Below are 15,663 nucleotides of genomic sequence, written 5' to 3' on the forward strand. Positions count from 1 at the left end.
AGAGGGAACACAAGCCGGGAGAGTGGGAGAGGGAGAAGCAGGCTTCCCGAGGAGCAGGGAGCCTGATGTGGGGCTCGATCCCAGGGCCCTAGGAACATGACCTGAGCCGAAGACAGACACTTAACGACTGAGCCACCCAGGCGCCCCTAAAACCCATATTCTTTCTTTTGCAATGGTACAAATTTAGTCTTATGCCGTTTCAGAGGAGGGAAAAGTTACACTCAGAATGACAAATCAGAAAAGGTTCCATGTAGAGGTAAAAATGCACCAAATCTTGAAGGATTAGAAGAGAAACAGTGCATTTTAGATGGAGGAATAAAGACAGGCGTGGATATAAACTCAAAACTTGTGAGTAGGACATAGAATGGTCTAGTCTGGAATAAGCTGAACAGACATGAGGAAAATCCCACTAAAGAGAAAGTACGGACTATATAGGGAACCTGGGAACTCTATATTCACAATGGGCATCACTATTAGAAAAATAATCAACCAAGAGCATATGGGTCATGAATGATTGGATCTGTGCTGTCATCTTCATATATGAAGGAGAGCAAATGAAAAAAAAAAAAAACCTGGTAAATTTAAGTATTTCAAAGCCCTACGATAATTCTTAATATAGAAATGTACTTTTATCCACAGAGGAAATACAGCTACAGAAGGTGACATATCAAGTGTCCTGTTTAACATCAAAGTAACGTAACATTGTAGAAAACCAAATAAATAGATGTACTTCACAAATATGAGGCATGTAGTCTCTTCTGTTTGTAATACATACCATAAAAGTAATTATATCCATTAATCTTTTAAATTACCTAAATCATACAAAGGACAACATCTTGATTTTAACTAAAAAACAAATTAAATTGCCCAGCTTGCTCATTTTTATGAGATCTGATCATTAAAATATAAGATGGTAACACTTAAAAAATATACTGGTTGTATGTTTTATTCATGTATGTTTGGTGATGGTTTTACTTATCAAGAGAATGTGTTGAGTGGCCCATAACTAATTTTGTTGGAATGACATCTATAAACTAAACTGAATGTGACTGATTATTTAGATGGTGACATCATAAATCCACGAAAGGGAATCTAAAATAAACAAAGTAAAGATGTTAAGTAGGTCACCCATAGATCAGAGAAGTCTGGAACATTTTTTTGGACTGCTGCTTTTAGGTCTTTTAAAACATGTTTTTCTTAAAACAATTTTATGACCTTAAATTTTATGGCAAATATAGCTCTAAAGTTGTATATAATGAAAAAACTCCCCACATTGAAATAAAGTTTAATTAATGAAGATCCTTTAATATTATATATTTTAAATAGAAACAGAGTTTTTACTTCCAACTTCATATAATCAAATATTGCCAAATAGAGATACCTGGGTCCGTGTTAAAATGAGTAGATATTTTATTTGTAATATATCATCAATCAATAATGTAGCAATGGGTGCTATAAACAAAAATAATACAAATATTAGGCTTTGAAACTTATTACATTTTGAATTTAGAAAGTTTTTTCATAGATAACACATCTATATACTTATGTGGTCGATGTCAAAATTACCACAGAACATAAATAAGCAGCACATAATTCTTTACTATTTATGGATCTTTTGTTACCTTAAGACAAAAGGTTGGTATAAAAGACACTGTAGGCAGAAAGTAAGGCGTGGTATCTCTCTCTAATCTTCTAAACTTTCTAAAGCACCTTGAATACCATCTTCTTCTTGCCTATTTAAAGATACTAGAATACAGAGCTAAAAGATACTAGAAATGACCTTGTCTACCTTTCTTAATCAGAGATGAAAGAACTGAGACCCAAAGAAAAACCCAAAGACAAACAGTCTTAAACACATATATAAATTAAAGATTGAAAATCAATTATTTAAGCATTCATATAAAAAAAAGTTTAAAAAAGAAAAGCACATTAAACCTAAACAAAATAAAAGGAAGGGTATAATAAAGACAAAATCAGAAATTAGTGAATAGAAAAGAAATACACAAAAGCCAAAAGTTGGTTGCTTGAACAGACCAATAATGTTGATAACCTCCTGGCAAAAATTATCATGAATAAAAGAGAGAGAAGGCAAATAACCAATACCAGGAATAAAAATGAAGATATCATGACTGAGCCTAAGGTCAGTAAAATATCATATGATATTATAAACTCTATACCAGTAATTACAAGGAATAATTCCTAGAAAAATAAGACTTACCAAAACTTCCTATATCAATGAATTATAAGCAAAAGGCCTGTTTACAATCAGTGTGACAGTGACATACACCCAGAAATAATTACTAAGTACCTGTTTTATTTCTTTGCCTTTTTTTCTGATTGTGCTAAGTAACTTCCATAATTTACAATCAGAATTGATTGATGCAATTCAGCCTAATACATCCTTCTTTAAAACTATTTTGGTGTTCCATATATACAAATGGAAAAACTGCCCCATCATACAAAGGGACTCTCACATAAAGTACTTCATTTTTTCTGGGGCATAAATTTGTAAGCTAATTTCAATCTCTGATGTCATCTTTAAGAGAAATTGGTTTTTTGCTTGATGATTTTAAAAGCTAAAATTTAAATTCATTTATTTTTGCTCTAAATTGACATTACATGCTTAAGTGACATCAGAATATACACTAATTAAAAGTTTCAAGTAATTACATATTTTTAAGGGCACCACTATATGGTAGAAATTAAACACAATGCAGCCAAAATAAAATAGCTCAAATTCTCCTAAGAATGAACAACTGCAATGCTCACTGTATCAAAATGAGTCTTTCCATGTGCCTTGTGGTTCAAAAACTAGAACTGTGATGTTATAAACAAAAGTTATTCAGGTGAGAACTAGCAAACTAGTCAATGAGTTTGATTCTTTCATTATTTTCCTCAAACTTTGTCCATTAGGTAGAAAAACTGGTTTAAAGCTTAAAGGTGAAGGGAAAAAGTAGTCAGTTTTTCAGAGTCAGGGGAACATAAAATATTGAAATAATTATAAACAAGAACAGTATTATAGCTCCTTAAAGACAGAAATTATGTTTCTTATTTCTTTTGTATCTTCTAAAACACCTAGTCCTATAATCTTGACATAGTAAATTCCTAAAAAAAAAAAAAAGGGAGGGGAGGGAGTTGAAATATTTAGGTTTACATAAGGCATCATTCATACAAAGAAGAATCATGAGAAGTTGAGGAAATAGACTAGAAATTCTCTGAAACTATGTAAGTGACCTATACAAGTTATGGAGTTGGGTGGGCCTTGCTATGCTCTATTAAAATTAGCAAATTAAAATTGGCACATATTTTGTTAAATTTATTCCTAAGTATTTCATATTTTTATGCTATTGTAAATAATATTTAAAAATTATTTTTTATTTAAATTCAATTAGCCAAGGTATAGTACATCATTAGTTTTTGATATAATGTTCAATGATTCATTAGTTGAATATAACACCCAGTGCTCATCATGTGCCCTTTTTAACTAAATACAAAACTAAAAAAAAAAAAATTATTTTCCCACTGCCCATTGCTACTATATAAATATACAACTGATGCTGTACATTGACCTTATATCCTGTGACCTTTCTCAATTCACTTATTCTGATGGCTTTTTTTTTTTCTGTAGATTTCCCAGAATTTTCTATATATACAATCATGTCATCTTTAAATAAAGACAATTTTACTTCTTCCATTTAAACATGCATTTTAGTTTTAGTTTTTTCTTGTCTTATTGCACTGGCTAGGGCCTCCAGCATAATGCTGAATAGTGAATATCCTTGCCTTTTCCTCATCATAGAAAGAAAGCAGCTTTTCACCATTAAATATAAGTTAGCTATAGGTTTTTCATAAATACTTCTTATCAAGGGGTGCCTGGGTGGCACAGTTGCTTAAGTGCCTGTCTTTGGCTCAGGTCATGATCTCAGGGTCCTGGGATCGAGCCCCTCATTGGGTTCCCTGCTCAGTGGGGAGCCTGCTTCTCCCTCTCCCCTCCCCCTGCTTCTGCTCTGTGTGTCTGCCTTTCTCTGTCAAATAAATAAATAAAATCTTTAAAAAAATGCCTCTTTTCAAGTTGAGGAAGTTTCCTTCTATTTTTAATTTGCTGCAGTGTTTATTATGAATGGGTATTAAATCTTTCCAAATGCTTTTTTTTGCAATGATTGAGATGATCACATGGTTTTTCCTTTATGCTGTAAATTAAATGGATTACATTATTTGATTAATTAAGTCAACCTTATATTCCTGGGATAAAACCCACTTGGTTATGATGTATTATCCTTTTTATAGATTTTTGAATTTGATTTGTTAATACTTGTTAAGGATTTTTTGTATCCATGTTCATGGAAAATGCTGAACTGTAATTTATTTCTACAATGCAGGTCTGCTGGTGAAAAAATATTCTCAGCTTTTGTTTTTCTGAAAATGTCTTTATTTTTAAAGAATTTTTTGCCGAATACATTATTCTACACTCACTTTTTTTCTTCTTTTGGCACTTTCAAAACAATCATTTCACTGAATTGTGGTATTTACTTCACATGAAAAATCAGCAGCCGTTTTTATCATTTTCCCTGTATGTAATATGTCTTTTTTTCCTCTGGCAGTTTTAAAGCTTTTGTCTTTCAATTTACAATAATTTGAGTATAATGTACTTTGTTGTGGTTTCCTGTTTATCCTGCTTGAGATTCACTGAGTTTCCTGGATTGGTGATCTTATGCTTTCAATCAAATTTGGGAATTTTTCCACCATTATATCTTCAAATATTGTTCTGCCCCATTCTTTCTCCTTTCTCTGGAGACTCCAATTGCTCATATGTGAAACTGTTTTTTTAGGGTTGCCATTCCTATATTGAGAAGTCCTAATTATTGCCTCATTATGCTTATTTTCTCCCTTTAAATACCTAAATATATTTATGGTAACTGTTTTATAGTCCCTGTCTGCTAATTCCACCATCTGTCATTTTTGGGTTTCTTTCTTTCTTTTTTTTTTTTTTTTTTAAGATTTTATTTATTTGCGAGAGAGAGAATGAGAGACAGCATGAGAGGGAGGAGGGTCAGAGGGAGAAGCAGACTCCCCGCTGAGCAGGGAGCCCGATGCGGGACTCGATCCCGGGACTCCAGGATCATGACCTGAGCCGAAGGCAGTCGCTTAACCAACTGAGCCACCCAGGCGCCCCTTTGGGTTTATTTCTATTGACCAATTTTCCTGCTTCTTTGTATGTCTAGTAATTTTCTATTGAATGCTTGACATTTTGAATGCTATGTGTTGTTGAATGGATTTTGCAGTCCTCTTTCATTTCATGTTAAGTTTGTTTGGTTAAGAAGTTAATGTACTTTTGAATAAGATTGATCTTTTAAAGACATTTCCCCCTAACATCCATCCCCTTAGTTTTTAAAGTCATTCTGTACGAGAAAAATTTCTAAAATACTACCAAATAGCAAGAATCCTTGTTTTCTCAAGACTTATGTTTTAACTTATTAAGGATGGGCATAGAGTAGCTTTTATTCTAGGGGTAGATTGGTTCTACCTCTAATGCACAGACTTTATAGAATATCTTCTGAATATCAGGAGTGTTTAAGGAAGGCTCCTAACCACCTGGGAGCTCTGGTAGTTGTTCAGCTCACAGATCCCTGGTAGTTGTAAGTTTCCTAGTGTTTGTTAGTCTTGTACAGTTTTATAATTCTTTACTATGGTAGGACTAATCAGGTACCACTTACTCCATAACAGTCAGAGGTGTAAATCCCAAGAGGGAGCTTTTGACCATCTCCCAGCTTTACATTGTTTCTCTTCTCTTTCTCCTATGACTCATTAGTTCTGCCTTCTTTTCTCCTACATTTTTCTCTTAAGAACATATCATTATTTAATGAAAGGACCCAAATGAGAAATTAATTCTTGCAAATCAACCCAACATTTTTTTGCACTACACAGTATTTTTTACCTCCTGGGATTAAAATAATAATTCAATCTAGTTTTAAGTTGCTTATTACTTGGTATATTCTTTGATTTCTCTATTTCTTTCTCTTTCTCCCTCTCCCCATCTCTCTCTGTCTATCTGTCTCTCTCTCTATTTTGGCGGATGTGCTACTTACTTTTATTTTAGAAAGATTTAGAACAGGCTGACTGAGAAAACTAAAACAATTCATGTCAAGAATATCTATATGATTAAAAGCTCTCCCTGGGGGCACCGGGGTGGCTCAGTCGTTAAGCATCTGCCTTCGGCTCAGGTCATGATCCCAGGACGCTGGGATCGAGCCCCACATCAGACTCCCTGCTCCGTGGGAAGCCTGCTTCTCCCTCTCCCATTCCCCCTGCTTGTGTTCCCTATCTCGCTGTGTCTCTCTCTGTCAAATAAATAAATAATAATAAAATCTTAAAACTAACTAAATAAATAAATAAAAGCTGTCCTTGAACCAGCATTCCGACCACACAAAACTAAATAATCCACAAAATGTTTATAAGGAAGGCAAGGAGACTAATAACTTACTTCCTTCTACATTTTTGGTTCCTCACCTCATACCTGAGATCATATAGTTTATTGGTTCTCCTTGTGAGCTATTTTAGCTTCCTGTTAGTGAATGGGCTTAGTCTCTACATATTTTTATTCTAATTTAAGAGCCTTTATTTTGGTGAAATTTGCTCCTAGAATGTAATGTTCAACACTCTCTGTCCACAAAATATCTATTAATTCATGTTTATAAAGCATTAGTCACTAAAAAAATAAATTTTCCAACATTTTATTGCCTTTTAAGGAAAAGAGAGATAAGAACAGGAGGAACAAAAATGAAACTGGTTTATAAAATGGGTTTTAAGAAAGTATTTTTAAATTGTGCTGGGACAAAAATAAATGATTAAACTAGATCTCAAGAGGTTATGGGTCTTATACTCTTACCTGTGCAGCTGGATGTATTCTCGGGGTCTGTTGAGCAGGTGAAGGAATCTGTCAACAACCTTGTTTTTTCCTACACCCTGTAATTACACAGCGAACATTAAGTAAAAAGAGACTTTTGTGGAAGTAAAACAAACCAGAATAATCTGTTGCCAAAACCTACTTTCTCAAAGTTTGTACTTTTTCAGCTCATAATGAAAATATACACATATACATACATACACACATATATGTTTACATATAGCAAACAAATATAGTTTCTCTGACATAAAGGTTTTTTAAAAAATTTACTTCTAAATACACTAGCTTCATTTACATCAAATACACTAAACATGCTCTTCTTATTTAAAAGGAACTTCATAATTATTTTTAGCCCTCTACAGCTAGTTTTTTCTTTTTTTTTTTTTTTTAAGATTTTATTTATTTATTTGACAGAGAGAGACACAGCGAGAGAGGGAACCACAAGCAGGGGGATTGGGAGAGGGAGAAGCAGGCCTCCCGCCGAGCAGGGAGCCTGATGCGGGGCTCGATCCCAGGACCCTGGGATCATGACCTGAGCCGAAGGCAGGCGCTTAACGACTGAGCCACCCAGGCGCCCAACGACTGAGCCACCCAGGCGCCCCTACAGCTAGTTTTTTCTGCTTCATAATTTTACACTGAAGTTTAGACATTACAATACAATATTAACAATTTCAGATTTGAAAAATGGCATCAAAGGCAATAAAGTAAGTATAAAAACAATGATTTTTTCTTATCAATTCTTTGGAAGTATGGTTTCCAGTTACAGGCAGATAAATATAATACTATACTTCTGTTTTAATAAAACACTCATTCTTCTCTCCTTCTATCCTACTTTCTAATCCTTCAAAACCATGGAAACCTAAATTATAACCAGGGTTTATTAGTAAGTCTCAACTATATCTGCTCTTGTCAGCAATGTCCTCATTTCCTTACCACTTATTGATGCTGAGAGTTGCTGTCCTTTTGTGGAAGACAGACTGTTAAAAATGGAAACCACTCCCATGCCAGCTCCCCATTTTAAAGTTTTCACTTAGAGGTGGAATACTCTATTAATGGGATGTGACTCTTTTAACAAGTGGGTTGTGTGGGAACAGTAGAAGTGGTTAAAAAGCTAAATTCCATATATCATATGTTCTAGCAATAAATAACTTATTAATTTCTTATATCCTGCCAGACTCTATCCTAAGTATATCATGTGTTATTTCATTTAATCCTAACAGTTCTACGAGGTAGGTAGTATGATTACTCCAACCTCACAAATCAAGACACCAAGACTCAGAAAAGCTAAGCAACATGTTCATGGTCACACAGCTAATCACAGGGGAACCAGGATTCAAATCCAGGTCTGTCTGATTCTGATGCTAAGCTTTTAGTCCCAACATTATGGATTATACTTCTTTCAGTCTGAAACTGATTTACGTAAACTGGGCCTTGAATTTTCTCTTTCCCCACTTCTAGGAATCCATTTCTAAAGAAATAATTAGGCAGATCAGGGAAATGCATGGCGCTGAGCAGTAAGAGCAGAAAAAGCCCAATAGAAGGAAGCAGGCATTATTACTGATTTTTCTGCTACATCCTCAAATGTCTTGTAAAGAAATCATTCTATAAGCACGAAGGATAGAAATTCAAATCAATCAAATGAGTATTTATTGAGCATCATCATAGTCCTAGAACTGTGACAGTTCCTCTAAGTTAAACAAATTCTCAAAGAAATTATGAGAATTTGTCCTTCACAATTCTCAAAAGAAGGCAAGACACATACATACATGTGGAGCACAGAAGACAAGCCACCAGTGTAGCTAAACAGTTGTTAATTTATATGATATAGGTTCTTTTTTTTTTTTTTCAAGTAGGTTCTGTACCCAACTGAACTCACAACCTTGAGATCAAGAGTCACATGCTCTATCAACTGAGCCAGCTAGGAGCCCCTTTCATATACGTTCTAATAGCCTTAGAATCTTTCCCTTCTCTTTGGTCCACTAAATATGTCATAAAATCATAGATGCAAGAGAGACTAAGGGGACTGGACTGATTACCAACTACTTAATAAGACAGAGGTATGAAGCACACATAGACAGTAGCAAGCAATTAAGATCCATTGTACATCCTCGACTCAGAGAGAAACACAATGAAATCAATGTTTAAAGAAGGTCAATATAACAATACTATGCAAAATATACTGATTGACAAAAGGAGAAACTGGTATCTAGGAGATTTATTGTTTACTCATTCAACATAGAAACAAACATTTATTGAGTGCTGGCATGTGTCAGGAGAGATAGCAGTGAACAAGACAGGTAAAGTTTCTGCTCTTATGGAGCTTCCATTTCAGGAGTGTGGAGACAGATAGATTGGAACGTAGATTAGAAAAGTAGGTAGAAAGGCAGCAAGATGTAATTAGACAACCAAATAAATAAGAAAGTTATCAAATAGTGATATTCTCTACACACAATTAAGATAGGGTGAGGCAGTATTGACTGGGTGGTTATTAATATTGATTCAGAAGTGAAGACTTTTCCTTAGGTAACTTTAAGCTCAGATCTAAATGACAAGGAGCCAAGTGCTATATAACGATTACAAAAGGGGCATTCCAGGAGAAGAGTTGCTACAGCTGATCCTCTAAAGTGGAAATAAGCTCAGGATATTTGAGGAACAGCCAGTGTGTTCAAGTGTTGTGGGCCAGAAAAGAATATATAAGATAAAGAAATAAAAGTAAGTAGGGCTGTGGGGCGCCTGGGTGGCTCAGTCCTACTCTTGATTTCGGCTCAGGTCATAATCTCAGGGTGGTGAGATCGAGCCCTGGGTCAGGCTCTGTACTCAGCAGGAAGTCTGTTGGGGATTCTCTCTCCCTCTGCCCCTCCCCACTGCTCTGTTTTTCTCTCTCTAAAATAAATAAATAAATCTTAAAAAAAAAAAAAAGGTAAGTAGGGTCTAATCAAATAAGTTTTACAAGCCAAGTTGAAGAAGTGGGATTTTATTCTATGAGATGGGGAGCCACTGGAAGATTTTTTTAGCAGAGAAGTGGCATGAACTAATACAGATCATAAAAAAAATCACTTTGGTTAGGTATGGAGAGTGAATTATAAGGGAGAGAGTAAGGATGGAAACCAGGAAGCCAGTTGGAATGCTACTCCAAGAACCCAGGTGAGAGACGGTGATGACTTAGATTAGGGAGGTATAAATGGAGAAGAATGGATTCCAGCTGTTTTGCAAGAAAGCTGACAAAACTGGCTGACGGACTGGATACGGGAGGATAAAGGAAAAGAAAGATCAAAGATTACTTCTAGATAGTTCCTTGAGCAAAACGATGGGAAAGGCTGGGGGGGGGGGGGACGTCTTTTTTTCCCAGAGGAAAATCAAGAGCTAACTCTTTCTCCAAAGCACTTATTATCATTTAACATTCTAACAATTTATTTACTTGTGTGTTATCCTTCTCCCAGACTGGAAATAGCTCACTGAGAAGCTGGTTTTGTTCACTACTGTATTCCTAGTGTCTAGAACAGTGCTGGCACAAAGTAGGCACTCAAGTATGGGTCATATGAATTAATGATGTCTCCATCTCTGGCAGAAACCCCAGTCATCCTCAGTACTTCTCACTCCACCTCCCAATTCATAACTAATTCCTCTCATTTCTACCTCCAAAATATATCTTAAGTTTGCCAAATTTCTCTGGAATCATTTAAAACCAAAGGAATGTCATGTCTTGTCTAGAACAGTGCTTCTCGTGCTTTGATTAGCAAATGAGTCAGCTTTGAGATCTTATTAAAATGCAGACTGATTCAGTAGGTCTGGGGTGGGGTCTGAGACTATGTATTTCTAAGACATTTCCAGGTTGGCACCAATGCTGCTGGTCTGCAGACTGTACTTTGTACAGCAAGAATACATATCTGCAGTAGTCTCATAACTGAGTTCCCTACATTCATTCATGCTATTTTGAATGTATTTTCCATACTGTAGCCGGAGTAATCTTAACAGATAAATTAGATCATGTCATTCTCCTGCTCAACCCCATCTGATAGCTTCTCACTGCATTTAGAGTAAATTTGAAAATCCTTCCTGTGGCCTGCAAGGTGCTACCCATCCCTCCAGCCCTCCTGTGTGTCACTCTTTTCCTCCCAAACACTGTTCTAGTCACACTCAACTTCCTTCAGTAAAAGATTCCAAGCTCTTCCTACCTCAGGGCTTTGCACAAGCATATCCTTCTCCTCAGGGAGAGCTTTTCTCTCACTCACTATCCTAGCCATTCTCATTCATTATCTTAATTCCCTCCTCAAAAAGGCCTTTACTACCTTCCGATATAAGTCAGGTCCTTCCTCATCTCCCACACTCACCTGTATTTTTTCCTTCTTAAGCATAAATAGATTTATATGAGTGACAACTTGTTTAAAGTCTCTCTTATTCACTGTTCTATGAACTGAAAGTGCCATGGGGGCAGGTCCAGGCCTATTTACTGCTATATCCCCAGAGCCCTGCACAGAGTCTGACAGAAAAAGGTACTCAATAAATATGTGTCCAGTGAATGAATGAATGCAGAGAATTTGGAAAGTACCGGAAAAGGGTATAAATCCCAGTAAGATATATACTGTGACCATGTTAAAAAAGATCATGAATACTTGAAACTGTGATGAGTTACAGACTTCTAAAAACCGGACAAGATTTGCAAATGATCCAATTTATACATTTCGCCTGTGAAAGATTCAGTTATCAGAGCTGACTGTCAAAATGACAAACACATGAAAGTAAGAACAATGGATCATTTCATCCTCTAGGAAACTGATATCTAACTGGATTTCTCCCCAAAATAGTTATAAGCCTAACACGGAAACAAAGAGAAGGAAAATATTTTCACATTTGCATGTACACTACAAAGCTTTAAGCTTTAAATGGCATGCTACAACAAACATAAAATTTAAAATCTATACATTCAGATGAGTAAAATATATTTGTTAATATGTCACATCTGTTAACTTCAATGAATCTAGAGAAAAGCAAGTATCATAAATGCATTGTAATGTTAGAAATATAGAGGATTTCCTGAAAGAAACAATCATGAAAAGCTACGATTGGGAGTTCCTGTTCCCTCCCCACTTCCCAACTTACTGAATCAGCCATGGTTTCTCAGACTGCTCCTGAGCAACACACTATTTTAGGGGCTTACAAGTCCCATAAATGTAGGATGGGACGTGACTTCCCCAGCTGCCACTAGGGAGTTCTTTTGCTGTTTTCTTTATATTAGGGTCTTCGGAACGTCAACCTCAGCTGTCTTCTTGCTCCATATACTCTCTCTGGGCAATCTCATTCACTCCCATAACTGGAGTTATCACACATGGCTCACACTTCTTTCCTAAGCTCCAGCTGAGATCCCCTATCCCTAACTGTCGATTGAACTTCTGCACCAGATGTTCATACTGGACTCATTATGCTGCCACCGAAACCTACTCCTTTTTCTTTTTAATCCCAGTATATAAGAGTATTGCCATGTACCCAGCTGCTCAATGAATGAATCTTGGAATGTTTCTGACTACTCTGTTTTTTTCCCATGACCTCCTTCAAAATGTCACTAGAACCTGTGTGGTCTCTACCTGCAAAATGTTTTTATTCTTTCTTCTCACTCCTTTCTCTCCTTTCTTTCCTTCCTATCTTCCCTCCCTCCCTTTTCTAATTCATCAACTATTTCAACACACAATGTTATAGGTACTGTACTAGCTGAGCAAGATATGAAGGTAAATAGAACAGCCACAACCCATGGCCGCACTTACAGCTTACAATCTAATGGGAAACACAGACAAGTGAGCAAATATAATAGATACACCCGTAACAAGTGTTGTGATATGGGACATCCAAGATGCCTGAAGATTTTAGCAAAGGGCTCAGGAAGGCCCACCACACACTGTGATGTTTACTGGGGGATATCAAGGACTTAAGGAGGTAAAGGGGAAGAGGAGGAAGAGGAGTGTTCTAGATGGAGAGAACAGTATGTGTAAAGACTTGAGGGTAATCGTGAGCTGGAGTGCTGGGCAGGTCTGAGAGAAGTCAAAGGCTAGAGCAGGAATGAGGGAAGGGAATGGTAAGAAACAAAACAAAAATGGCAGGCAGGGTCTAGCCCTGGCAAAGCCTTGGAAACCACTTAGAAGAGTCTGGACTGTTTCCTAAAAGCACCGAGAAGCCACTGCAGTAGAGGAGTCATAGGATCAGATGTTGATTTTTGGAAAATCACTCTGCTATTATAATGATCTGGCAGAGAGAAAGAATGAAAGCACAGGAAAGCAGTTTGGAAACTCCTTCAACCAAGAGGAGATGATGGTGGCTTCAACTAAGGGGCAGAAGAAATGGAGGGATTTAAGAGATATTTAGGGAAAAGAACTAACAGGATTTGGTGATGGACTGGATGTGGGGATGAAGAGACAGAGAAGTCAAAGTTTCTATCTTGGGCAACAGGGGGAAGGTGGTGCCATTTACTGACAAATGAAACAGGGGAGAAGTGCATTTGCTGGGTGGGGGAGGGAAATCTAGTTTTAAAAACAGGCAGTTTAATTTTGGATTGTTTACTTTGAAGTGCCTGCTTCCCATATCTGCTCCTTCTTCTCCAATACACTGTCACTACTCAAGGGAGGCCCATCGTCTTGCTCCAAATCCTAGAAAAGATCCTACTTGGTGTCCCTCCTCCACACTCACAACAGGCCAGCCCACAAGTTGTTTAGTTATTTTTCTAAAACAGAGATCTCATCAGGTCATTTTTGACTTCATTTTAAAAGCTCTGACAGTTCCTTTGAGGAAATGCTAAAAGCATAACCTCAGAAGGAATTTCTGTAAATATCCTGAGCAAAAAGGAACAATTACAATGATCTGCTCTTTCTAATCGTAGTTTTCGCCTAGAACAGAAAATCCTGAGGATTACTTTAATTAAATAAATACATAAATAGTATCTTATTTTTCCATCATAAAAGTTACACATACTCATTTTCCTTACTGGGAAATATAAAAAACAAAACATTACCCAATGTGCAACTGCTAAAACAAATCTGCTACCATTTTCATTTTGTTCCTGTGAATATTTATCTTTACTTGTCATTATTCTGTATGTAAAATGTGTATTCTTTAATAGAAACTAGGATGAAATAAATAGCTTTTACATCATTATTAACTCTTAATGAGGATAATATTTAGTGAGTGAAAATTTAAAAAGGGAAAAGGAAGCTGTGGAATGAGAGATCCGAAAAAATACAAACTGCCTTGGGACGCCTAGGTGGCTCAGTCAGTTAAGCGTCCGCCTTCAGCTCAGGTCATGATCCCAGGGTCCTGGGGTCGAGTCCCGCATCAGGCTCGTAGCTCCACGGGAAGCCTGCTTCTCCCTCTGCCTGCAGCTCCCCCTGCTTGTGCTCTCTCTCTCTCTCTCTCTGTCAAATAAATAAATAAAATCTTTAAAAAAAAAATACAAATTGTCTCATGAGAATGGTGCTTTCTTTTACATTACTGTTCTGTCTCATTGTGTTCTTTCTGACAATCTACTGGAGAGAAGGACCTTTGAAGAGGTAGAAGTCAGATGGCCCTTTAACTACAGGATTAAGAGAAGTAGGGAATATATTATGTCCCACAGACAGGAATCAAACAGATAGGAAGTAAACATGCTTTCAGTTTCTGTAAGAGAAAAGATCAGGGACCATGACTTTAAGGACTTTGAAAGATTCTGGGATTCTTTCAAATTCCTCAGGTTTATTATTTTAGTTATCCTGTTTCCTCAGAGAGATTAGCAGTAAAATCCTTTAAAGAAAAAGGCTGTAGACTTGTCTTCCTGGACAAGAAGAATATCCATAACTTGGAAACACCATCTGTATCTCATCAAGGGGAAGGAGGAGAAGGGAGTAGAGCAGGAGAGAGGACCTAAAGAGGAATGGAGAGCAGGCAAGAAAAGATGAGTCTAGGGATGGGGTTTGGGCTAAGAGTAAATGTCCTGGAACTTAGATGTTGAAGGATCCCTGCTGTAGCAGGTAAACTTGCAAACTGCTGTGTCAGCCCTCTGTAAGTCTCACTCAAACAGGTACTTTTTTTTTTATTTTTAAAGATTTTATTTATTTATTTGAGAGAGAGAGCATGAGCAGGGGGAGGGGCAGAGGGAGAAGGAGAAGCAGACTCCCCGCTGAGCAGGGAGCCCGATTCGGGGCTCAATTCCAGGAACCTCAGCTGAAGGCAGACGCTTAACAGACTGAGCCCCCCAGACACCCCCTCACTCAAACATGTTCTTCATCAACCAACAGCCTCCAGAACCTTTGTGCTTCCACATCTTTGCTTATGTTTTTTGTTCTGACTAGAACAGCCCATCCTTCCCCCATCCAGCCATCTTCTTCCACTCACTCCTTAGTGTTCTGATGAAATGTCTCACTTCCCAGAAGCTTTGCCTGACTTTCCCATTCTTTTTTCTCCTTCTGCTCTGAGCACCAGAATGGTTTCCCCCTTTGGGTTCCTAAACCACTGTCTGACAGCACTCACCACACTGTACTCTAGTAACGTGTCAGATGCATCCGCAAGAGGACTGGCTCCATGAGGCCAGGATCAGCGCCCAGTTCATGTGCCTCTCACTGGCGCCTCACATATAACCCACAGGGAATAACTACTAAAATTTGAGAAAAGAAAGTAAGAAAGGAAAGGGAAGTCATGCGACGTGCTCCTGCTAAAGGAGGGAGAAAGCTGTTCCAGGAAGCTTCTGCTCCCTTTGAGCAAACAAAGAGGAGGAAGCTAACATTTATGGAGCCCTCTGCTGT

At 37.1% G+C, this 15,663-nt stretch overlaps 1 protein-coding gene across 1 annotated transcript in view; it reads right to left on the bottom strand.

Annotated features, from left to right (window-relative positions):
• Window positions 1-15,663, bottom strand: part of VWA8 (von Willebrand factor A domain containing 8) — a 343,953-nt gene that overhangs the window by 165,015 nt on the left and 163,275 nt on the right. The window contains exon 21 of the mRNA XM_021697955.2: window positions 6,887-6,963. Coding sequence (XP_021553630.1) covers window positions 6,887-6,963 — 77 coding nt within the window. The remainder of the gene's footprint in view (window positions 1-6,886; window positions 6,964-15,663) is intronic.

Source organism: Neomonachus schauinslandi, chromosome 3 (genome assembly GCF_002201575.2).
Source record: "Neomonachus schauinslandi chromosome 3, ASM220157v2, whole genome shotgun sequence".
NCBI lineage: Eukaryota > Metazoa > Chordata > Mammalia > Carnivora > Phocidae > Neomonachus > Neomonachus schauinslandi.